The following is a 26,857-nucleotide window of genomic DNA, read 5'->3' as shown; positions in this document are numbered from 1 at the left end:
TTAAACTTATCTAATCGAAATCGGAAAGGAAAATCAGGTAAATAATTTACAAATGAAACAAGCGGAATTAAAAATGCGTCTCCGTGAAAATAACATTACATATTTAAAAAAAAATTACAAATGTTTTCATTCAAACGACAACTTCACTTTGATCCATTTTAAACGAAGCCATTCGTCTTGATTAATTTGGGTTGATGCTCGGGAAGTATAAAACTTATTTAAAGAGTGAATGTTCCGTAAGTATTCATGATATTCTCGCTAATATTAGAATAAAATTCTTAGATGCTATAGTTATGCCTCTTACGGATTTAATAAATGAATTTTTCAGCAATGGAGTATTCCCCGGTTGCCTTAAGACTTCTGATGTTATTCCCATCTCTCGAATTGATCGGCAGTTGTTTTAAAAAATTATAGGCCAGTTATTATTTGTACTTTTTAAATATTTGCAAAAAATTATGAAAAATCTTTTTTTAAACATTTCTTCCGGCCTTGCCGGAGGGACTCTCTCCAGTCGCGCAGTACAGGTCAACCCGTTAGGTCTGAATGTCAGTCGGCCTCCGCCGGGCCCACCGGTTCCCGCTCAAGCTCTCAAAGCTTATTCCATTGTGGTAACCGGCCAAGTCCGAGAACGACACCCTCCTAATTAGACCCTCCGACACAAAGGTTACATCAATGACCGACCCTCGCCCTTTTCCTACGAAGGTCGGTTCCCGGCCAGTTTTATGCAAGTTAATGCCAAGAGTTGGTCGTGGCCAGTAGCCTGAAGGCACGCACGCCGGTTCTGTCCCCTCCAGCCACCACGCTAACCGCGTTGAAGTCTCACAGAAGCACGATCTCCCCCTCGACTCGTCGAATACTGTGCTCCAGGGCCGCGATATACTCATAGAATTCCCAGTCAGAGCAGTTAGGCGACACATACCCAGCAACCAGCTTGTCGCTTGTCTTCACCAGTAGCCGCCCGTCTTCCTCTCTACACCTAGGCGAACGTATCTACCAGTTAGGTCAAATATGGCTACGTCTCCACGCCTGTTATTTAAAATTTTAACGATTAACAACTGTAGGCATTGTTTTAGGAGAAAAAATGGTCCACTGCTACAACCTTTTCCCGTTCTTTTGAAAATATTTTAAATTTTGTAGGCGACAAAAGATTCCATTATCGCTTTTTTGCGATCTTAGTAAAGCATTCGATTCTACTCATTTTTTTTCGATGATAAACGTTAATAGCTGTGGTATCAAAAGAGCTGCTTACAACTGATGAAGTCTTATCGATCAAAAATGTCGTAAAAAATTCATATTTTGATATGAATGCACATGTGAAATTTAGGTCCTCACTCCAAGATGTAAAACGCCTAGTGTCTCAGGGAAGTGTTCTCTTTTTTTCTATTATGTATGTCACATAGCACAAAAACGATTATTAGCCGTAGCATGTTGAAATTTTGGATTTAAGACTGTTGTAACATCAAACTGTGCACCTTGCTTTTTGATCTTAAATATTTGGATCTTATAAGGAAGGCACATCGGTTTGAATTAGACTTCTTCTACTTTTGTGTTTTTTTTTAATTTATTTTTTAACTTTTTTTTAAATTTAAATATATTGATTTAATAATTATTAACCCGTGATTGTAAACAAATTTTTTACAACAAATAATAGTTCATTGATAATGAAAAAAAGGAAAAAAATTATTGGTGAAATAAAATTAGAAGTTAAATAAAATAAAAATAGTAGATTCGATGAAACATCTGATTATTTAATATTAATTGAAAATTATAATTTAGAATCGTATTATTTTTAGTTTTTCTTAGAAAATTCTTATAATAATTGTATATATATTTTAAAAAGAATCATTTTATTTAATTATTTGACAGAAAAATAAAATACAATTTTGAATTGTATTCAATTGTAAGTGATTGTTGAAAATTTTTTTTTCACATGTCCATATTATGCACAAGATTTCTGGTACGTATTTCAGATTTCTGGTGTGTGGTATAAATAAATGTTAATAACAATTAAAATAATCCGTTTAGTGAACTCCTGTATACCGGTTGCAAATATTAATTTTGACCTTACGGTGTAGAATAATCAGATTTTATTATCGGATTATTTGGTAAACAATTTATTTAAAGAGTAATCAAGGGACTTTTACTCTAACCTAATATTTGAAGTAAGATTGTTGAATTAATAAAATATTTGATGTTAATAAAAAGTAATATTTTAGCGATTGTAAAACTGTCCACTTTTATCAAAGAATTAGAGGATCGTATCTCACTTTCAAATGAAATAAGCTTAAATGAAATGTACTAAAAATGTGTATATGTAATTTAATGGAAGTAAAAGGAAGTCATGAAGTGTCCACATCAGAGTTTTAATAAATAGTCTAACCTTTTAAAAGATCTTCCCATCAATTCATTTAAAATACGAATAAAATATTTTCTTTTAGGGAAACAATATTACTCTGTCGATGAATTTTTAAATGCTATATAATGCATTATTATGTTCCAATCAAAATAAAAGGTTTACTTACGTATTTATTCTTTTCACTACAAGGACTGCAATAACGTAAACATCAATACTTTCAGTGAAAGCAATGCTGACCTTACTTTGTATGTTAGACGCTTTAAATGCGTCTTTATCGTTTCAGAGTCTAGGAAGAATAGTATAACCCACCGGGTCGGTCTAGTGGTGAACGCGTCTTCCCAAATCAGCTGATTTCGAAGTCGATAGTTCCAGCGTTCGAGTCCTAGTAAAGCCAGCTATTTTTACACGGACTTGAATACTAGATCGTGGATACCGGTGTTCTTTGGTGGTTGGGTTTCGATTATCCACGCATCTCAGGAACGGTCGAACTGAGAATGTACAAGACTACACTTCATTCACACTCATACATATCATCCTCATTCATCCTTTGAAGTATTATCTAAACGGTAGTTACCGGAGGCTAAACAGGAAAAAGAAAAGGAAAAGGAGATTTATACACGAATCAGTTTTTACTTGATCCATTTTATTTTATTTTAACCTTCGGGACCTCCGTTAAGTATTACTTCAGAAGGTGAGATTAAATGGCAATTTTTTGTCATGCGTAACCGGGATTCGAACCCGCTCCCTCAGCTCTGCTGAGGGAGCCGAATATACAGGCGTCTAGATTAACTTTGTATGCCTGACGCTCCACCGAGTTAGAATTACTCGGTCTTTTCTAATGTTTCGAATAAAAGGTTTCTCTAACACATCCTTCCGGATGCCACGTAAGGCCGTAAGTGAACAAGTTCCAATCACATAGGGAAGACTGTAGTGACGTTACCGGTCGCTACACCACCCCCTCCGATCCGAGCCCTGAGGGGCTTTACCGGAGGTCGTCTTTTGACCCTCTAACTGATTATATCTCACAGTTATCAGCCAGGCTTCAGTCGGGATATCACTGATGTAAATGTCTCGACAGACATTTACATCGGTAAATAACAAATCAGATTTCGCCTTCACCTAGACCTCCAACGGACTTCTTCACGCCCTTACTAACATGACACCCTCAACATTAACTAACCGAAATCACGGAAGCGCGAACCCCGCGCCCGGTTCAATTTTGACAACACCGCTCGTGACTGTAAATGCCTCAGAAAACGAACAAGTAATAAGCCGAGCGGCCAGAACTTATTCCACTAAGTACGGAGTTTCACACGGACTATCTTCATGAAGTCGCTCCCGAAGTTAATTCTAACCGGAGGCCAATTGTTGCTGCTCACTTGGCAATCTCATCAGTGAATTCGTGATCCGTACGAATACCACCGTTTTGTTTACTCTTGAATAGATTATTTGAACGGATGGGTTCGGTTCAAGCTCTCAAGTACATTCATAGAGTCGGTTATTATCAGGAAGCTGTCGTCAATACGGGTCTCGATAACACTCAAGGCAGAGTAAATTGCGTCGGCTTCGCAAAAGAACACAGAGGAATAGATGTCCAAGCTTAAGTATTATCTCGTTATCAAGGAGTGTTATTGAACAGCCGTACCCGAAGGCGGGGACAGAAGTGCTCGTATATCGTTTATAAATTCGAATATTACATTTCTGATATCTAAATTTTTAATTTAATTATAAGTTTTTATTTAATTATATTTTTTTAATTTCTAATATCTAAATTTTATTGTTATACATTTAATAAAATAAATATTATCTATATTTTTATAACATTTAAAATAGTTTTTATTACCTTCGACTAGTTCGTTTGAATATTACTCGGAGTGTATATTATGTTTTGATAATTTGTGATCGTATGAGGTTAACGCATTGAAACATCGAGTGTTTACGTATAAGTAAATCGTAATTAATATTTTACATGTAGTGTTTACAATGTACTTCTAATTTTACTTTATTAAGTTTTTCCATCGACAACGATCGATAATTTTATCGATATTAATACCAGAAATAAAATTCTTCCGGATATTTTTATTAAAAAGCAAATCGTTATTTAAACACTTAGATTGTATCCATTTTCACTCCGCTACGTTCAGTCTTTAATTTCTACCAAAATTAAGGTAAGCGTATGAAATGTTTTTAATAAAATATTTACGAATACTCTAAAATTAAATTTAAATAAATCAGTACATTTCTTATCTATCTACTTACAATTAATTTAAACCAGCAATTGCGACTCCCTCGGGAAAAGGGGGCGCATTGCTCCCTCCAAAACCGGGGCCCCTTTGTGGCGTATTCCTGCTAGCCTATGAAGCGCTAGCACCGAAAGGACTTCAGCGGAGGGTCTGAAGGTAGTAGTAGTAGTAGCGTCAAATCAACTGATTTGACGCTACTCGTATTTACCCCTAATCTTTTTTATTCTGTTCTAATCTTTTAACTTTAACTTATTTATTACAACTTTCATCCTCACTAATCGACCTGTTTTATGTATTGTAGTTCTGGTTTACTTTCAGTCTTTTTTACATTCAAACTTTCTTTAAATTTCTCTGCGACTCGATTAATTAAATCTGAATGTTTTAATATACAGCCGATACCGAAAATTTCATATTTTGTTTATTAGTCTTAAGACCCTTCGATTCAATTAAAACCGTTAGTTTCATAAACATATTAGTTCTATATCTGATATAGAAAAACTTTATCCTTTTGCATGTAAGTTGTTGTAAAAGTTTGCTTTATTTAGCTTGTTTCAAACGAGAAACTTCATTAAAAGTCTTAAAATTATAACATCTTTATTTTCTCTCCGCGATTAATTTCTTCCTTTATTAAAAATATCATTAAATTCCTATAGCTTGTTTAAAGCAAATCCATCTTCCCTTATCTTGATCTGAGTCATATAAAAAAAAATCTTTTTATATTTTCAGATTCTAACGAAGTTGGAAAATTTTAACTTGAACTGCTGAGCTGTTGCTTATACATATTTTATGTATGTTTAAATGGAATAATTCTTTTATTCAATCGTTCATCATTCTTACACGGTCGTCGTATTTTTATTTCCCGAGCCGCTAGAAAACTAAAATTTGACAAAGTTATTCGCAAAGGGAAAAAATAGATAAAAATTAGTTTCATCGGTTAAAAACCGGGATTTCTAAACTTAAATATGAATAATTTTTGACGCGAAAAACGGATACTTTAGCTAGCATCATTTTGTCTCATGGTTTTTTACAAATGACAGATATTATATCTGTAATTCAAGTTCGGGTGCTTTTGTTAGCAATACTGTAACAACAAATATTATTGACTAAATATGAAATTTTATTTTAATTATTATATTTTACTCGAAAAATATTGTTTGATGAATAAAAAAAGATTAATTTTACGATGTTTGGAAAGTTGTGTGCACTGGAACTACGGAAGTATAATAAGAAAACTTTCTTAATTATTACTTTGTATTTTTATATCGTTATTTTATGGGAACGGATATTATAATAACCGGCATAATTTATAAAATGTCTTGAAAATTACTTCCAACATCAATCCAACATTGCAAACGTTTCAATTTGTTTTCAAACACTTCAACCGGCTTATATACTGGAATCGTACGTATGTAGTTATTGCGGTTTTTAGTTCGTCAATTACGCGTAGTCTGTTGCGAAACACTGTTTGTTTCGCTACCCTCCATTGAAAGTCATCTGAGGGAGTCAGATCGGGCAATCCTGCAGGCCAGAAACCCCTTGAAATGATTCGTTCATCGAAGACATTTCGTATAAAAGTCATCGACCTGTTAGCTGTGTGCGCTGTGGCGCCATCTTGTTGGAACCGACCGTGGTTGATTTTCACTTCTGTTAACCGAATAATGAAGTTTGTTAAAGCAGCACAATAACGATCGATATTAACTGTATTTAAAAAAAAAAGATTGGACCCGCAATGCGTGTTCTACTTGCAGCGACCCAGACTCCAATTTTCGCTTCGTGTAAACCGAGAGTTGTCGACCGCAGTCGTGTATTTTGTGAATTAATACATCCTCCTAGATGAAAGTACGCTTCAGCTGTAAAAAAATAATGTCGAGCATACCTACGGAATTTTTGTCGATAAAACGTTTAAACCGTAGACGGTAATTTAGTTTTTCGAACGATCTGTAATTTTCAGTTCTTGAAAACACATTATTTTTTACGGTAAAAGATTGAGTTCATTTCTCACAGCTTTATGTGCGGTAACAAGTCCGATGTCTTGCTACTGTGCTAACTTACGCGTTGAGTTTGATGGATTTTCGGCCATAACATCCGAAATATCAAGCAGCTTCTGTTCGTTTACTTTAGGTGGTGCTCCGCTTCGATCGGCATCTTCAACGGAGCTTGCCCGAAATTTTTCGAAAAGAGTTCGAACTGCATTGCGGTGAGGAACAGCGACCGTTTGGAATGTTTTCACTAAATCGGTATACTTAGTCCAACGAACACATGATGTTCGACTGTCCGGCTTTTGGGGAGGGGGGCAGAACTCAGGCCACCCAGGAACTTAGAGGTAAGTGGAAAATTGGCCGCTCACAAGCGGCGAATCGATGTGACAAGAGCCGCATTGTCGGACCGTGTGGGAGTTCCTTGATGCGGTTGCTTTGTTCTACCGACATCAGTAGTTTGCGTAAGGGAAAAGACTCCTTCCCCGCTGCTGTAAGAAGCTAATCGAGAGATATAGCCGGCTACTTGCCAGATTAATGCTCCAAGCGCTTTAACGGTGGACAGGTACTTGCTGGCATTCAGCGGCTTAGGCGTGTCAGCGAATCGCTATCTTTGACGAGATAAATTTAATTATCGGTAATCATATGTGTTTTAGTAGTTGACGGGGTGCGCCTACTCGTTTTAGTGATACATGACAAGCGGGAGGTGGGACACGCAAGCGAGTTGTGTATGATACCACGCTTATTCCGCTCGCGCTTTTAGGTTAGCTCTAGGAGCTATTTAGGACACCGGTCGCTAAACTATTTCGAGGCTCAGTAGCCGTTTGCGGCACAGACATTCGGTCTTATGCTTTAGGGCCACCGAACGTAGGTGGCAGGAGAGATTCCGATCAAACCAATCTCTAAATCTTTATACTTGACACCTCCACGAAAGATATCTTCAACGAAAAAAATGCGTTCCTCTATCGAAGGAACCGTCCCGTTTCTAGCAACTATTGATTCCTATAAACGAAACAACACGAAACGAAACGGAGCACGCTCAAACACAACTCGACGTGTTGGTTTATTACCGAGTAAGACCCAACTAACTCACAGGGCAACCAACCAAACCCCAAAAGGATGAATGCACCGCATAATTCTAAAGCATACTGCCCTGCGAGTTTCCGAAAGCACTGTACTATTATTTCTGCTTAAAACCCTCCAAATTAAATTTTTCTTAATAATATTTACTTTATTTCCTATCGAACTGGGATAAACAACGCATCTTTTAAGGCATTTTACATTTTTCGATTTTATACATTTAATAAAGCAGTAAGGAACGAATACCTTAATCGTTTACTTTCTAAGTTAATTAGTAGCGAGATATTTCTAAAATAATAAAGAAGAAAGTGAATATAGAATATAATTACAAAGTGTGTATATATATATATATATATATATATATTAAAAAACCAATATCGAAAAACTGTAAATTTAGGCGCTATAATGCAATATTTTACCTGCAGCTTTTTATGGATCTGAACGTTTAAATTTCTTTACAAATAAAAGAATTTTAAAAACTGGAAAGAAAGATAGCAAGACAGATTCACAGTCCGAATCTATAAACTTAGGAAGGAATTTATAAACATAGAAATGAAGAAGATCTTTACATAAACTGGGAAAGAATTGATCGTCTTTTAGAGGAAAAGCAGATCTAAATTTTACGGAAATGTGTATAGAATGGAAAACAACAGATTAAACAAATGTTTAACAATTTTAAAAACAGGTAAACTAAAACCAATTGTTTTCAACAAGGAGAATGATCCAAAAGAACATATACTGGACAGATCTCTTTTTCAGAACGTTGATTTCAGAAGTTAAGTTTCCAGAGGAAAAAAACATTTTAAAAATCCTAGCGTGGACAATAGAAAGAAAAAATAATCACCGAATCAGAACGGTTAAATATTTACAGGACAGGAAATTGAATGTTATTCATCGTGATCCATTTTTTTTTTGTCTTCAGTCATTTGACTAGTTTGATGCAGCTCTCCAATATTTCCTATCTAGTGCTAGTCGTTTCATTTCAGTATACCTTCTACATCCTACAACCCCAACAATTTGTTTTACATATTCCAAACGTGGCCTGCCTACACAATTTTTCCCTTCTACCTGTCCTTCCAATATTAAAGTGACTATTCCAGGATGCCTTAGTATGTGGCCTATAAGTCTGTCTCTTCTTTTAACTATATTTTTCCAAACGCTTCTTTCTTCATCTATTTGCCGCAATACCTCTTCATTTGTCACTTTATCCACCCGTCTGATTTTTAACATTCTCATATAGCACCGCATTTCAAAAGCTTCTAATCTTTTCTTCTCAGATACTCCGATCGTCCAAGTTTCACTTCCATATAAAGCGACACTCCAAACATATACTTTCAAAAATCTTTTCGTGACATTTAAATTAATTTTTGATGCAAACAAATTATATTTCTTACTGAAGGCTCGTTTAGCTTGTGCTATTCGGCATTTTATATCGCTCCTGCTTCGTCCATAGTGATCCATAGTTGTTCTGCATATTCGTGATCCATAGTTGATCCAATAAGAAAAAAATTAACCAAGTACAACAAAAGATGTTTGAAATCACCAATTTTTGTAAAAATCGGTAAGAAATCGCCATGAAACCAATATAAAACTACAGAAAATAACGATAATAATAATAATAATCTTTATTCCACAAAATAAACAGATTAAAAATGGAAATTATTTAGAGAATTACAGTTATAAATTCTTAAAATATAAGGTTAGTAGACATACAACCAAACAATTATTACATAATCTAGAAGAACTATGTACCCCCTATAGTAATAACTGTATCGTAGGTTATCATCCGTTGTTTTTCAACGAGCAAAATAATAAACTAACCGTTTGTTGAATAGCGGTCAAGTGTGGAATTCCAAGTGGATTTAAAAAATAATTACACGTTACATCTCTTTCAGTAATAAAATTTCAGCTAGTCACAAGATTATATATACATATATACAGATGAAAATTAAATTAATCCTAGATAAAAAATTGAAAGAAAAATAATGATAACGAAAATAAAAGTATAAAACTTCCAATCAATTAAAAAACCTTTCTACATCTACATCAGAAAACAATATATATTAAATCTGCCGAAGTAGAAATGAGAAAAAAATTGTTTCTACCCAGAATTTTTTCATAAAACTACAAAATGAAAGATGTATGGATCACGAGTTGTTTATTAGACGACTTTGTTTTCCTGTGATTTTCATCACAAGAGCTCGAGTATCTGCATTCACTTTAAATTATTTCATTTTTATGTGTTTAGCTTTGATTTTTCGAACGCTACCCGCTTCTTAAATGGAAACTTATAAAAGTGTGATCGTAACTGTACCGTTCCTCCAATACCCTTAATTCGTTCTGGATGATTTACTTGGAATCTTTCGTGTGAACTTGTTACCGAATAATCTATAGATACGTTCGCTGAAGAAAGCGGTCAGTAGGTTGAACGTTACAAGATCTGTGTTTGAGGTCGATGACCTGTGAAAGTCAATTTTTGTTTTGAACATGATAGCGACTTTTTGTGAACGCAAGTGAAGATTTTCATTCAAGTTTGTTCTAATTCTGTCTACCTATTTCGATTTTACCGGTATAAGAGCTGGGTAAATATATATATATATACATCATCGGTAGTAAAATCTATTTTGTTAATCAGCAATTACGGTACTGGGTTTAATTAAAAGAGACTCTTTCATAGCGATTTTACCACAAACCATACGCATTTTGTATGATAGTTGAGTGTCCGATTTCGTAAATAAGATTTATTTTACATGAACATATTTAAAACATGATGAGAACGGTTATAAGAGAAAAATTCCGTACTTTTGTGTCATGTAGTTTGAAATTATCGAATAATTCAAAATTAACAGCCACAAATGCCTCAAACCGTCATCAGCTGTGTATAAATAGTTTTAACATCGGTTTAACCGCTGTTTGTAAAAAAAAATTTCCTTTGTTAAACGATTTACCCGAGGTTATTATAAAAATGTGGTCTTTTAAATAAACCGCTTAGAAAGCATCCAAAAAATATATTAAAGAGGCGGTTTCTCAGGAAAGTACTAGGAAATAACGTGTATTCATTAAACTACACTTTTTCTGGAGATTTCTGAAAGATTTATCTAAAACGTAAATTAATTTACATTAAAATTGTCCATCTAAACGAAAGCTGCAACTTGTAAAATTATTATTTACCTAATTAATTGTAGTCAAGGTTTATGACCGTCGCTAAAACTTACCGTTTTTACCTATTCTTCCTTGATTATGAAATACCGATTACAGACGCGTAAGACGGAAAGTAATTCAAAATAGTATAAAAGCTCTCACTATTTGTAACGTTCTCAATCTGAAAAATTTTGGATACTAATCTTATACTTTATCATTAAGCTACATTATTTAATCGGTTCGATTGGCATTTTTCTCGCCACCAACCCGTTCGGTCGCCCTAAAGGATAAGAGCGAATGTCTGTGCCACAAACGGCTATGAGCCTCGAAACAGTTTAGCGACCGGTGTCCGCGCGAGCGGACTAAGCACGGTGACTTATGTGTCCCAACCGCTCGCTTGTCATATATTTGTTAAAGTGGGCAGGCGCACCCCGTCAACTTCTAAAAATATATATGACATCCGTAAATTAAATTTTTACTTTGGCTAGACAACAATTCGCTGCCGCGCCTAGGTTGCTGAATGCCAGTAAGTACCTGTCCACCATATTAAAACGCTTGGAGCCTTAATTGGCAGGTGGTCAGCCATACATCGCAAGGTTATCTTCCGACAGCAGTGCGGTAGGAGTCTCTCTCTTAAGTAAACCGCTGATGTCGGTTAAACATAGCAACCGCATCAAGGAACTTCCACACGGTCCGACAATACCGCTCTCGCTATATTGACTCGCCGCTTGTGAGTGGCCAATTTTCCCCTTGGTCACTGAGTTCCAGGGTGGCCCGGTCACTGGCCCCCCTCAAGAGTAGGTGTTCATTTGACTGGACCTCCCCACAGACGCACAGTTCATCGGCTGGCAGGCGGAACCGAAACAGATATTGGTTAAAATTAACGTGGCTGGTGAGCACCTGGGCACCCGTTGCCCTTAAAAACGAACTCGAGGCATACCATCCCTCCCCCCTAACCAGATCCCGTATAAACTTGTACAGGGATCTTCTCTTAGTCGTGGTAACATTATTTAATATAATAAAATAATTCATATATAATTTTTAAAAATGTTGAAATAAAAAGTTAATATCACGATTTTATAAAAAAAAAAAATCATCATAAATCTCTAGGAATAGCTTTCCGCAATTTAATAAGACAGATGTTTTACGTTATAAATGTTTAAGAAAATAAAATAAGATTTCAAAAGTCGAAGCAGATAACTGTGAGGTGGATAGATAAAGAGGAAATAAGGGGAAAAATAAAGAAGTGGGAGATTACAAGTGAAGTATACACACGAAAGGCAGTAGATGAGAAGATTTTCTGATGTCATTTAAAGATTTAGGTAAATCTCTTCTCTCTTCTTTTACTATTTCTCTTTTCTTCTCCTTCTCTCTTCTCTTTAAACAAATCTGAAAAAAAGAGAAGTTTAATTATTAAACTTTATTAAGAAAATATATCATTATCTATTTTAAAAGACGTAAAAATAAATTTCATCGAAAAACTTTTACGGAACGACTTTACCGAAAAATATTTTACTAAAATATACGATGAAGAAAATCTGTTGGATATGTATTAATTTTTTCTTTCCCGTCTATTGATATAGCTTTAGAAGGAAAACTATTGTAATCGGTCCGATTTGGGCATACGCGGTTTTCACCGGATCTCGACGTTTTGACACCTAAGGAACCCAAAAAACCCAAAAACGGGATCGAAATTTTGATGTTTGTATGTACGTGCGTTTGTTCGTTGTAGCTCTCTAAATCACCTTAACTTGTCACGTTATATGGGGCATTGATACCATTATTTTTAACTTTAAAGATAAACGAGGTGAATCTATAGAGCAAGGTCTGTATCTCGAGATTTCGCCTGATTAAGATTTTACAAAAAAAAAGTTTGAAAAATCGCATCACCACCCCAAAAAATGATCTAAATAAACTAGCGGCTAAGCAAGTATACTGTCTCAACCACAAGGAGCGCTAGTGTAGCATTAAGGAATAGCTGATATGTTGTGACGTTATAAGTGAGCGGTAGAATTAAACGAATGAATATTATTTAAAGTGTAAAAAAATATTTAAAGTGGCCGTTAGTACCGCCACACCCGCGCAAATGAAATACGATATGCGCGCGAACTTTACTTAGAATCATCGAATTAAATAAATAAAAAATATTATATTTACGTAAAATGATAAAATTTCTAAATTAAGTTACGCGTGTGTACGGTGTGCATCAGAAAATGCCCTGTGACGGAAAAATCCTACAACTGTGTTGTCAGCTTTTAATTTCTTTATTGATTTAATCTAGATAAAACATGAATATAACGCGACTACATACGAGTATATTCGCGTGTTTTTTGTTTTTTTTAATTTTTTTTCAGATGTTGCGATCGTAAATATTCTATAAATTTATCCTTTCTTTTTCCTGTTTAGCCTCCGGGAATTACCGTTCCGGTATTATTTCAGAGAATGAATGAGGATGATATGTATGAGTGTAAATGAAGTGTAGTCTTGTACAGTCTCAGTTCGACCGTTCCTGAGATATGTAGTTAATTGAGACCCGACCACCAAAGAACACCGGTATCCACGATCTAGTATTCAAATCCGTGTAGTAAAAATAACTGACTTTACTAGGACTTGAACGCTGGAACTCTCGACTTCCAAATCAGCTGATTTGGGAAGACGTGTTCACCACTAGACCGATCCGGTGGTTCTATAACTTTACCCAGTAAGTCAAAATGTTCGTACTGTCATAATCATCCTGTTTAAAGTAAGGAGAAACTCTTCCGTAGAAATTCTGTATTTTCATACCGCGGCGAGTATAATCATGTTACATCACTTCAAAGTAAGAAATCCACACCCGTTCTTTACGAGTATTATAAATAGATTTCTACCCTGATGTCATCACTTAGCGGAAAACTATACTCTGTTAACAGCGCTTTGAGTTGTTCACGTTATCCTCATCCCTTACCATAGAAACAAGTGGCAGCGTCAATTCAGGATCGCCTGCTCGCCTCTTCTTAATCGTCAGAGATGTGAGATCACACGGCTACTGGGCTTTGTGTGTAGACCGATAAGATCTCACCGCAACATACCCAGATTGATCGAAGACCAATACAACATAAATGTTTGTATTTCACTGTCGTCTAATTTGGTTAATTTATTAACTCTTGATATTCAAGAACATCAGCAACAACACAATAGGTGTATAATAAATAAAATTAAATCTGTCGTCCTTAAATATATCTTCACGTAATATTAATTAAAATTATTAACGCACACAAAAAGTTCATAAAAAGAATATCGAAAAAAATAAAATAAAATATAAAAAAAATAAAATTGTATTTAGAAAAAAAATCAATTCGTGAATATCTAGTGATTAATATGTCCTTTATTCTTAATCACTTCACGAACGTTTTCCCATCGATTCAACAGTTGTATTACACTTCTTTTTTTTTTTTTTGATTTCTTCATCGTGAAAACATACCGATATTATTGTATTTAATGAGAGTCTATTTTTGTGTAAAATTCATTTTTGAGAGTGGTTTTTTGACTACTGAGTAAAGCGTTTCAATCGGGTTTAGGTTTAAAGAGTCGCCTGAATATGGAGCACTTAAATATTTTGTTTTCGAAAATATTTTTAACTTTTTAGGCAGTATGATGAGGCGAAAATCTTTTTGGAACACGCCGTTGCCTTGTGCGAATTTTTTTTTGAAGTTGTGTTACAACCCTTTCCTTTAGAATCTTGATATACCCGTTACTTTTCAACATACCATCTACCGGCAATAATGAACAAGGGACTTTGAATGTTAAACAACCCCAAAACATTTTTTTCTGGGGATGTTTAACTGATTCTTGTCGGATATATCAACCGGCGATGTATTTTCATCAAATGCTTTTCTAACTTATGGCACTCTTTGTTTCTGAACTTAAAAACGCGACCCGTCAGGAAATATAACATTTTTTCAGCCTTTTTTGTCTGGTTAGCATGTGTTTTGACCCGTGTGTTTTGACGGCATGTGTTTTGAGTCTCTTTTTGGACATTACCGGTGTTAAAAGCTTGTTTTCAGTCGGTCGACGAGCTTTCCGTTCAGCTGCAAGAAATCGGCCTCTAACACCTGTTACGTGTAAATCTATTCCATCGGCTGCTAATACCCGATTTGAGTCCATAGCAGATAATTTTGGAACAAGTTTACTTTTTCTCACTAATAACCGATCCTGTGTTAAAGTAGCTTTTCTTTAACGGCCACATTTGCTTTTTCTTTGAATTGAAAATGAACTAGTTTCTTTAAATCGTTTTAAAACGGCATTCACTATCCTTAGTCCAACACAACACTCGAAAGCTATTTTTCGATGTGTCATATCGGTATGCTCAAAACGAGAAACAATTTTTCAGTTTTGTCAATTACGTATTCAAGGCCGCAGAAAAAAATATGAAAATATGATTTTGTTATAAATTTTCAGAAAACACTGCGTGTAAAATGAAAATTACTAAATAACCAAACAACAATACCTCATATTACAAAGACAAAAAGAACGGGTGTGGTCAAGCAGTATAGCCACAACATATAAATAAACAAAATATTTCTTTTAATTTCTTTTTTAATTTCAAGGACAAATTTATTTTAGTATACATATTGTAAGTATAACTCGTATTTAAGAATGAAAAAAATGACTACCTAAATATAAAAAAAAAAAATTTTAAGTATTTATTTGTTCCCTTTTTTTTTGTTTACAGAACCAGATCGATCGGGGGGAACCCCAGAAAATCAAAAAGGGAAAAAATCCAGCACAAAAAAATCAAAATCCGTAAAACAGAACAACAGCAGCAATAAAAGTAAAAAAAATAAATTAGTGTCGTTTTTATCAAAGTCGTCGTCAGTGTCGTCTAACGAAATGGCATCGGGTAGCAGTGGAGAGTGCATGTTAAAAGATTTGACCCATCCATCTTTAAATGATCATTTGAAAAACCACAACGCCGTCACCTTTAAATTAGTACGTACAGGTAAGTGATAAAATTTCTTTGTATTTATCTTTAATAAGTTTGTATTTATCTATGTTATCAAAATATCATTAGGCGTATATTTCTTAGATAAAAACGGAAATTGAAAAAAAGATCTAATTAAAAATAGAAAATTAAATTCTCTGATAGTACGCAGAAAGAAATTTTGAAAATGGTTATTTTACATACCTATTTTTTTTTTACCTTTTACACCCGTTTTTCCAAAAAAGATTTCTACGGTTTGAGTTTACGTCCAAATACTTTCCGAATATTAAACTTATGAAAAAAAAAAAAAATGTTATAACATGTGAAATATTCAGTGCCTAATTAGGCACTGGATGAGCAATTTGAATCCTAATTAGGATTCAAACTTCGAACTTAAAAACAAAAACGAAGATGCAACAACCATTGAGCTACCTATTTCGACCTGGTTTTTCATTAAAAAATATTATTAAAAAATTGTTTTTTAATCCTATTTTATAAAGAGAATTGCGGTCGCTGTCCTACAGCGGAATGAACGATACGATTTAGTGATTTTTGTATTTCTTGTTACTTGTCTACGCTTATTCGTTATTGTTTATTTTTGTTGCTTTATGTAACACTACGTGATGTGTTACTTCAGTCGCTAATGACTAATTGTCGATGCGATTGTAAATAAAACCGCTAAAAAAAATACAGGAATAATTAAAAAAATTCTTGTTAAAATTTAATTAATTGAAATCGGCGGTAAAAACTACCGACAACTTACGTCAAAAAATCAATATTTAAAGAAAAATTCAATTATAGAACCTAAAAATTTATCGTTCCGACTTCACATCTTTGAAAGTTCATTTTCTGATCTTTCAAAAAATTTCGTGAAAAACAAAAACAAAAATTGATAAACTCACATCTTCAGCAAAATAAATTCGAAGCGATGGAGAAAAAAATACTTAGCTTAGGACTATTATTTATTTTTATTTCAATTTTATCAAACATTTCCTTGAAACCTGAAATTAAATCGCATTAAAAATCAGAATGACTTCTACGATTTATAAATGCGCTACAATAACCCGGGTATTAAAACGAGGATGATAAACACTCTATCAATTGCTTCCCGATGAATTACATTTATAAAATAAAAAAGAAACGTTTTAAAAATTAATATATTTGGTAAGATAGTGTTTGTCTGTAAAATTGTTTATTTATTCTTATACATTACAGAAAACATTTTAACGTAAATGCGGAAGGAATGAATTCAGAACCTCCTCCTCCTATCCGCTATTTAAAGATGAAAAAAAATTATCGAAATCGTTACAAATTTAGCCCGGCGGTAAGATACTTGGTCGTAAGGATGGGTTTTAAAATATAATTATCACAATAAGGTTACCTCCATTAATCAGCTTGCTTGCGATGTTTCTTTCCGTTCTTTATATACCGAATTAAAATTTTAAGTCGCCGATAGCATACATTTCCTTTTAGAACATCTATTATTTGTATTTTTTACTGCGCCTCTTTTTTTCACCTTCTACTATTCTTTACAGCATCGATTTAAGTAATTGTTCACCTCTTTTGATGCATCCCAGCTCTTGCTATTTACTATTCTGGGAATACTATTCTGGGTTTCCTATTCTCCGTTGTTTTGATTAACTTTCTATTTTCGTTCGCTTTGCTCGTTACTTTTTCACGTTTCACCTTATCTCTGTATTTGAAATGCCTTCAACCATTCTTTTTCCTTTTTTTGTGTTTATATTTCGTAATCGTAGAGCAGATTCCAAATGTAACATTACACGATACGCTCCTTCAACTTAACTGTATCTTACTATATAATTTTGTCTGTTAAACGGTTAGGCATTCCCCTTCTATATTATTTTCATTTTTGCAATCTTCTGTTAGCTCGGTTCGTTTCTTCAATTGATTCTTCTTTGTTTTAAATTCATTGGATTACCGTCTACTATCTTCGTAATTATAGTTTTCCTAACGTTCCTCATTAATCCGTATTATAATATAATTTTTTTTACAACTCTTGTCTCAAATTTTTATCGCTTTTCTAATTTTTTATACTCTATGACGGTTGTTTAAGAAAGAAATTAAACAAATATTTTTAGGTTAGACTGTATTTTATTTTAGCATTAGTTTAAGTAACTTTAAAGATCGCGCTATAATTTTACACTCGGATTATTGAATACGTTGTTATAAAATATATTTACATTCATTTTAATTTAGCTTCGTAATTAATGTTAATCTTTGAATACGTAAGAAAGATTAAAAAACAATACGTTCGTTAAACAATCGCTTACAAAAATATTAAGACAAGGGTTTACAGATCTCATTACATAATAAAGAATAAATCCGTATGGAACGGAACGGAATGCAAAGGTAGCGGGAGTTTCACAAATTCTCCCTTCGAATCGCAGAGGCTGGACAGTGTTCCTTGCTGCTGTACGATTCTGTAACGGGGCGTGTTTAAGGATTATTTTTTAATGACGGGTCTAAGGTTTAAGGTTTTATTATATTTTACGGACGGATTTATCAGCGTTCCATATCCCTTTGTACCGGCATTCTCAGATCCATTTACGGGTCCGACCGCGGGAGACTAGGCTTTTAAAACCTGTGCCCCCGACGTAATTCCCCTTCAGACCGTCCGCTGAAGTCCTTTCGGCGCTAACGCTTCATAGGGTACAGCAATACGTCACAACGGGGCGCTGATTGTTTGGAGGGAGCGATCCGCCCCCTTCTCCGGAGGGAGTCGCAATTGCCGATTTAATTTAATTTAATTAATTGTAAGTATAAAGGTATTTTAAGGAAGGGATAATGAAAAGATCTTCATCCGCTTCTTCAACGGCTGCCCTTCACGGTGCTTCTCTGCCGGGCGTTTTTTCCGGACTCCTGTCCGTGACGTCGGATCGCGTAGCGGGTCTTCTTTCTTCTTTTTCTTCTTCTTCAGATGACCTCTTCGTTCTTCTTTGGCCTGCACTTTCCGAGACTCGGCAGTAATCGAAATTAAATACCGGTAACCTTGATGATCCCGTGGCCCCGAAGGGCTGAACGGGGGAAAGCGCAGGTTTCTTCTCTCTTCGTTCTTCTATGCTGTCGGTGGCTGCCGGGCTCGTTCCCTCTTCTTCTTTCTTGAAAGGAAAGGAGATAGGGAACTTACAATCGTGGTAAAACTGATTCGCGATCGCGGTTTGGGAACGGCGATCGCCTTTTGTCGAAGAAGTATGAGCAGATTGCTCGCACTACGTAATAATAAATCCATATGATTTCATTTTTTTTTTTTTTCATAAAATTTACGTCGCAATCGATAAGCAACTCCCTCGCTATGACCCGACGAGATGAAGATGATATATATTACATGTAAACGAGGCCGATCATTCTTGAGACTTGTGGTTAATTGAACCTCGACCGCCAAAGTATACCGTCTAGTATTCGCATCCGTTTAAAAGAAAATAATTTTACTACAAATTGAACATTAGAACCGTCGACTTCAAAATAAACTGTTAAACAACTGATTTGCGAAGACGAGTTAACCACTACGCTATCCCGGTTGGCAATTCGTATTTGCACAACCTTTTTTATATCCATTTTTCTTTCATCTTGAAATCATCTGTTGAATATCTTGAAGTTTATATTCTCCAAAGATCATAAAATTACAATATTTTAAGATATTAAAATAAATAAATAAATTTAAAAAAAAAAGAAGAGTTAAGAAAACATATTTTCTCTGGTAAAGTTTGAAAAATGTGGATTTTTCAGAAATACCTCTTCATTTAAAAAATAAAAGGTTTCAAATGGATATGTTGAAAAAATAAAGAAATAGAAAAGAATTTGTAAACTTCCTTTTTTACTTAAAGAACGATTAATTACTCGCAATTCTTTGATAAATTACGAAGTAAATTTCCGGACATGATAACGATTTCTTTAAAAAATAAGTTGACAAATTACTTCAACAAATTTCTTTGTTAAAAAGTTAAAACTCCAACTTTTTTTTTTAACGGGAGCATATTACCTTTCAAAAGGTTTGATATGGATTGAAAACTTTCTTTCGGTTGTAAAGCTTCAACTTTTGTAAACAAATCCTTGTATATTTCTATATAAGTACCGATATTAGGGTAAAACTCAGAAACTGTTGACCCGATTGAATGATTATATTAAAAGGATGGTTTTAGACATCTATTTATCCGGATAACTCCATTACTAGGTGAAAATTTACGCTTACATTTGGGCTTATCATATTTTAGGTTATTTTTAAATACCGTCACTGTTAATAAGATTGGCAGTCGTGAAAGCTGTTTTTATTTCCAACAATTCCGCTTTAAACATTCAAACGTTTTCTTCTTAAAGTTCTCGACCGATCTCTGTTTATTTAAAAACTTTTCTCATGATTTTTTTGTGATTTAGAAGCGTATTTATTGCTACGCATAACCTGTCCGATCTACTGCAGCTTCATTTATTATTTATTATTCTTCTCAAATCCTCAGAACGCTTCTTTGCGACCCTTTCGACTAATGATATTCTCAAAAGCTTTCCGTATAGCCGAACTTCAAAGTTGTTAATCCTTTGTAGCGGCTTCATACAGAGTTCAGGTTCCTACACTTTATAACGCATCGAACGTGCAACGGACTTCTAAGCCGGATCTTACCTTGCAAAGGCAGAATTAACGAATATCTCTTTCCTTTCACCTAAAATTTGATCGCGCTTTTACATTCCGTTTTGATCACTACTATGTTACGTTTATGTACGTTTTGATCACTTGTAACCGTCGTTTTCTCTTACGATTATACCTAAATGTGGATATAATTTATAAAATCTATTTTTGTTTAACACTTTTTTTTTGTCTTCAGTCATTTGACTGGTTTGATACAGCTCTCCAAGATTCCCTATCTAGTGCTAGTCGTTTCATTTCGGTATACCCTCTACATCCTACATCCCTAACAATTTGTTTTACATATTCCAAACGTGGCCTGCCTACACAATTTTTTCCTTCTACCTGTCCCTCCAATATTAAAGCGACTATTCCAGGATGCCTTAGTATGTGGCCTATAAGTCTGTCTCTTCTTTTATATAGCACCGCATTTCAAAAGCTTCTAATCTTTTCTTCTCAGATACTCCGATCGTCCAAGCTTCACTTCCATATAAAGCGACACTCCAAACATACACTTTCAAAAATATTTTCCTTTCATTTAAATTAATTTTTGATGTAAACAAATTATATTTCTTACTGAAGGCTCGTTTCGCTTGTGCTATTCCGCATTTTACATCGCTCCTGCTTCGTCCATCTTTAGTAATTCTACTTCCCAAATAACAAAATTCTTCTACCTCCGTAATCTTTTTTCCTCCTATTTTCACGTTCAGCGGTCCATCTATGTTATTTCTACTGCATTTCATAACTTTTGTTTTTTTCTTGTTTATTTTCACGCGATAGTTTTTGCCTAGGACTTCATCTATGCCGTTCATTGTTTCTTCTAAATCCTTTTTATTCTCGGCTAGAATTACTATATCATCAGCAAATCGTAGCATCTTTATCTTTTCACCTTGTACTGGTTTAACACTTTGTCAATATTTTATTATTTGATTTAATAATCCTGAAAAGAATTCGTCTTATTAAGGAGTAATTTGTATTCCTCATTGTAGACTATCGCTTTGTATATTATTTTTTATCAGAATATTTGTTTATTAATCTTTTAAGAACTAACAGCAGGAGTTCCCACAAGTGAAATTTTAAACATATACTCAATTTCGTTAAAAAAAAAGAAAAAGAAAAATCAAATATACCGCTCTTAAAATATCAGAAAATAAATTTTGATGTAGTAAAACGTTTGTTGACGAACGAATGACGAGGCTTTTCATAGCGAGGTTATCTATGTAGATTATTAGATTTTGTTGTACAACAATCCTTTATTATCGAATTAACAAAAGACGGATCAATATTTATTCTTGATGATAAAACTACTGGGGTCTTTAAATTAAAGCTAAAACTCGTTTATCATTCATGCAAAGCACATATAACGAACGGTCGGGACAAAGCGATTTTCCTATAACATGGAGATCAAGTTTTAAAGTTTAGGGAACACTACGCTTAAAGAAGTTTAGTAAATTATTATGAAAATCGTTCATTTCTTCTAGATATCAAAATTAGTAGATGAAATTACCGTTGATCATGTATGAAAATATTCGTCAAATGAGAAATTTTAACTTAAGATCTGTCACATCAAGGGGCTAATAAACAAAAGAAAAAAATCTTTAAAAGAACAAAATAAAGTTTTTTATTAAAATTAATACAGAAACGTGAATAAGAGTTCTTTTTTTACTTCCTTGTGCGGAGTGAAGAAGGTATTGTGATCGCGAAACATTTCGGTTTTCATATTTCAACGGAAATATCCATTTTGATCATCCCTGAATCCATTTTGACTATTTTTGGCGTAACCTCTATACGCAAGTATGTAGTATGTATGTGCGTGTGTACCTCCTACAACTCGAAAAAAATTGGCATAGGATGTTGAAATTTTGGATTAAGCACTGTTGTAACGTCTAGTTGTGCACCTACCTCCCTTTTTCACTGCAATTGCAATAAAAGTTTAATTGATGGGGTATATTTGGATTTTAAAGGGAAGTCACATCGGTTCGCATCAGACTTCACTCCTTTTGTGTATTTTTAATGGTTTTTTTTTTAATTTAAATATATTGATTTAATAATTATTAACCCGTGATTGTAAAATAACTTTTACGATAAATAATAATTCAATCATAATAAAAAAATAAAAGTTAGTGAAATAAAATTTTATGTACTTTTAAAAATGTGTAAATGTAATTTAATAGGCATTATGACATATGTGTATATGTAATAGATTTGGTAAAACATCTGATTATTAAATATTAATTGAAAATTATAATTTAGAATCGTATTATTTTTGGATTTTCTAGTTCAATTTCCGTTTAATTTTATTTAATTATTATGAAATTTCTGTTTAATTTTATCTACATTAAAGTTAACTACAGAGCGACTGTAAGAACAACATATACGTTGAGGCATAAATTCCCGATCTTTAATAAATTGCAAAAAATTCTTATCTTTTAGTTCATTACTCCTCTGATATTGTCTGATATTATTCTCCTTAAGTCGGAGTTGATCATCATTTCGTTTATTTGTTTTTTGTTGCCGATCATTTAATCCCTCTTTGATTTGATATAATTCTTGTGATCTTAATTTGTATAAATATTCTCTAGTTTTCAAATTTTCTCTCTCTTTATATTCATCATCCTCTCTTAATCTTTTTATTCTTCCCTTGGTCTTAACGTTTTCTTCGACTTTGTATTCATCATATTATTTTTTGAGATATATTTCTTTATGTTATCTTTCTTTTTCCTGTACGATTGTTTTTTTTTTCATTTTTGATTATTCAGCAAATAATCCAATAATAAAATCTGAATATTTTAACAGTTAGGTCGAAATTAACATTTGTAACCGGTACACAGGAATTCGCTAAACGGAATAGTTTAATTATTATTAACTTTTATTTATATGTCACACCAGAAATCAAAAACCTTTGTTAATCAGCAACTTACGACGTTACGAATAATACTGATCTAGTTATACGAGTTATAAAGGAACTTTTATTCTATCCTAATATTTCATGTAAGATTGTCGAATTAATAATTGTATAAATATTTGATGTTAATAAAAACTAATGTTTCAACAACTGTGTTACTGTACACTTTATTAAAGAATTGGAGGACCGTATCTCACTTTAAAATGAAATAAATTTAAATGAATTGCAGCAAAGATATGTAAATGTAATTTAATAGGCGTACAAGGAAGTCATGTTTCTACATCAGATTTTTTTAACTTATTTTTTTAAATTTAAATATATATATTTATTAATAATTATTAACCACTGATTGCAAAATAAATTTACGATAAATAATAATAATATCAGAAGTTATTAAGGAAATAAAATTTTACGTGTTTTTCATTAAAAAAATGTACATATGTAATTTAATAGGCGTTGCAGGAAGTCATGTAGTGTCCACATCAATTTTTTTACAATTCTTAAGAGAAACACAACAATGAAAGACGAAGAAGTATTTTAAAGGAATTTTTTTGCTACAATTTTTTTTACTTAAGAGAACAAAATATAAAAAAAAGTAAATATATATTTTCAGATTTTATAATTTGGTGATGAATTAATATAATAATCTACTAAACCCGACCGGCATTTCTTAGAAGGTCTTAAAATTATTTTACAGAATTTATATTTAATTTTCTGTTTATAAATGTATTATATTTTTTTAATATAAATTATTTTTATGTAATTTATATTTATAAAAACATTTTATAATCTATATATATATATATATATATATATATGAATGTTTTCTGTCTGTATGTCTCTTACGCCTTTCTAAACAGTTCGTCCGATAGCGATGAAACTTTGGAGAATGGTTGGCCTCATGACAGGGAGGTTTCTAAATTTGTTTTGACCCGCTAGGTGGCGCTGGCGTCGAGATATTTCGAAAAATTGTATTTACGGTCCGATTTGCCTCATATTCAGAATACATGTTACATGGAAAGAATTATCTCTGCAAAAAATGAACCCGCTAGATGGCGCTGAGGTTGAGATATTTAGAAAAATTATATTTACGGACCGATTTGGTTCGTATTCAGAATATGAATATTAGTTACGTGAAAAGAAATATTTTTGCAAAAACTATACCCGCTAGGTGGGGCCGGTGTCGAGATATTTACGAAACAAACAAACAAACATACAAACAGACTTTTTTATTCTATATATATATATATATATATATATATATATATATATATATATATATATATATAAAAAGCCTTTATATATATATATATATAAAAGGCATGTTCGTATGTGTGTCCGCTAGACCAAAAAACTAATGGGCCGATTTACGCGCGGGCAAAAGGGAAAAAGGGGAAAATGTGGAAAGAGAAAAGGGGAAAACGGGAAAAGGTAAAAAGGAAACTGTGAGATGGGCGAGGGAGAAGGGTGAAAGGGAGAAGTTGGAAATGGAAAGTGAAAGGTAAAATTTGTGAAGTTCAGTTTTTTAATTTTTTTATAAAAATTTTCAATTTTGTTCTTTAAAACTCTCTCTCCCTCTCTCTCTCTCTCTCTCTCTATATATATATATATATATATTTATAGCAATAGCGAAGCATTGCCGGGTCTGCTAGTTTTAAATAAATTTACGGAGTATCTGAATAATAGAAAATGGTACTGCCATGCTTCTCTCATATCTATTTACATGAATAACTTATATATATATATATATATATATATATATACTGAATTCGTCCCGAGTATTAACATGCGCAGAATCGTAGCATAACGTGAGCTAACCTCTCTTTTAAAAAAAAAAAATTTAGCATTTATTCACTCATACATAATATTTTAAAAAGAAAATATTAATGTTGATGATATTTAGAGGAAAATTTTAGGCAGTGAAAATTAGGGGACACAGAATTGTAAAAATTCATCTGTTTTAAGATTTAAGTTTAGAATTTAAAAAAATTAAGTTCCTAACAGCGGTTCTTTTCCTCATTTCGTGGTAAATGTTTTCATCATTTAACGCCTATGATCGGATATTAATAAACAGTTTTTTGGGAACAAGAATACGAAATAGAATTTGAAACTTATCAATGAAGAATACCGAAGAGGTTTCTTTTCCGAGTAATAAACAAGAATTATTTACAATAAACGGTTAATTAAGCAGACAGTCAAGCTCGAAGGATAACCGTACGGTTTAGCTTTTTTACAATAAAATAAAGAGAAAATAAATATATACTCTCAACACACATGTCCTTACTTTAGTTGTAAAAAGTAAAGATGTGTTTTCGGAAGCAAATCTATCAGGAATACAGCCCCTTACTGTTGAAATATATGCTTCCCTACATTCTTAAGTATTTAATAAATAATTTTTAAATATAGTTTATCTAATGGTAAACTACACCAGAATTCATTTCATTTCGAACAGAAAAACGATCGCATAACTGTAAAATTTACTGTAAATATTATTCGGTTACAACACAATACAGTTTATCAACACGGCCCACTGTAGTAAAGGAAAGATTCGTTTCTGTTAACAATACATAATCCTAGAGGAAGACGAGCGAGCTTCTTATGTAATAATATTATCGGTCAAAGTTTAGAAAGTTTAGTCGACGGGGATGAATTGCTGGCTCGGCAACCGGCTTCGTTCTATCTATGAAGACCTGTCAAGGTACTATACCCCTTCTGTACTATTAACAGCGCCAACTACTTCAGACTCCGGATAGAGCTACTGTGCATCGATACGCAAAGTTTACTATTTCTAAAATTTGATACGCGAACGATAATGCCATATTTTGTAAAAAATTCTGTAAATGAAGAAGAACAAAGAGGCCCTAAGTATAATCGGTTTGCTTGGCATTTCTTCCCGCATTACCTCATTCGCTCGCCCTAAACCATAAGACCGAATGTTTGTGCCGTAAACGGCTACCGAGCCTCGAAACAGTTTAGCGACCGTTGTCCTAAATAGCTCCTAGAGCTTACCTACCAGCGTTGAGCGGAATAAGCGCGGTGCTATACACCATCGGCTAACGTGTCCCAACCGCTCACTTGTCATATATTTATTAAAATGGATAGGCGCACCCTGTCAACCAGTAAAAATATATATGACATCCATAATTAAAATTTATAATTTACTTTATCTACACAGCAATTCGTTGCCACGCCTAGGTCGCTGAATGCCAGCAAGTACTGTGTCCACCATATTAAAGCGCTTGGAGTTCTAACTGGCTGGTGGTCAGCCATATATCTTAAGGTTAGCTTCGCACAGCAGCGAGTTAGCAGTCTTTCCCTTAAGTAAATTACTGATGTCTATTGAACATAGCAACCGTAAGTAACTCCCACACGGTCCGACAATGCGGCTCTCTTCACATCGACTCGCCGCTTGTGAGTGGCCAATTTTCCCCTTGACCACTAACTTCCAGAGCGGACTGGTTTCTGGCCCCCTCCCCAAGAGCAGAACAGTCAAACATCAGGTGTTCATTTGAATGGACCTCTCCGTAGACGCACAGCTCATCAGTTGCCAGGCGGAATCG

At 33.6% G+C, this 26,857-nt stretch overlaps 1 protein-coding gene across 2 annotated transcripts in view; it reads left to right on the top strand.

Annotated features, from left to right (window-relative positions):
* The window catches only part of Stacl (SH3 and cysteine-rich domain-containing protein), a 1,060,888-nt gene that overhangs the window by 208,076 nt on the left and 825,955 nt on the right, over positions 1-26,857 (top strand). For both annotated transcript variants that reach the window (XM_075379276.1, XM_075379274.1), the window contains exon 3: positions 15,508-15,774. In XM_075379276.1, coding sequence (XP_075235391.1) covers positions 15,508-15,774 — 267 coding nt within the window. The remainder of the gene's footprint in view (positions 1-15,507; positions 15,775-26,857) is intronic.

This window comes from Lycorma delicatula, chromosome 12 (assembly GCF_047948215.1).
Source record: "Lycorma delicatula isolate Av1 chromosome 12, ASM4794821v1, whole genome shotgun sequence".
NCBI lineage: Eukaryota > Metazoa > Arthropoda > Insecta > Hemiptera > Fulgoridae > Lycorma > Lycorma delicatula.
The sequence above is the reverse complement of the archived record's forward strand: the minus strand, read 5'-3'. Positions and strand labels throughout refer to the sequence as shown.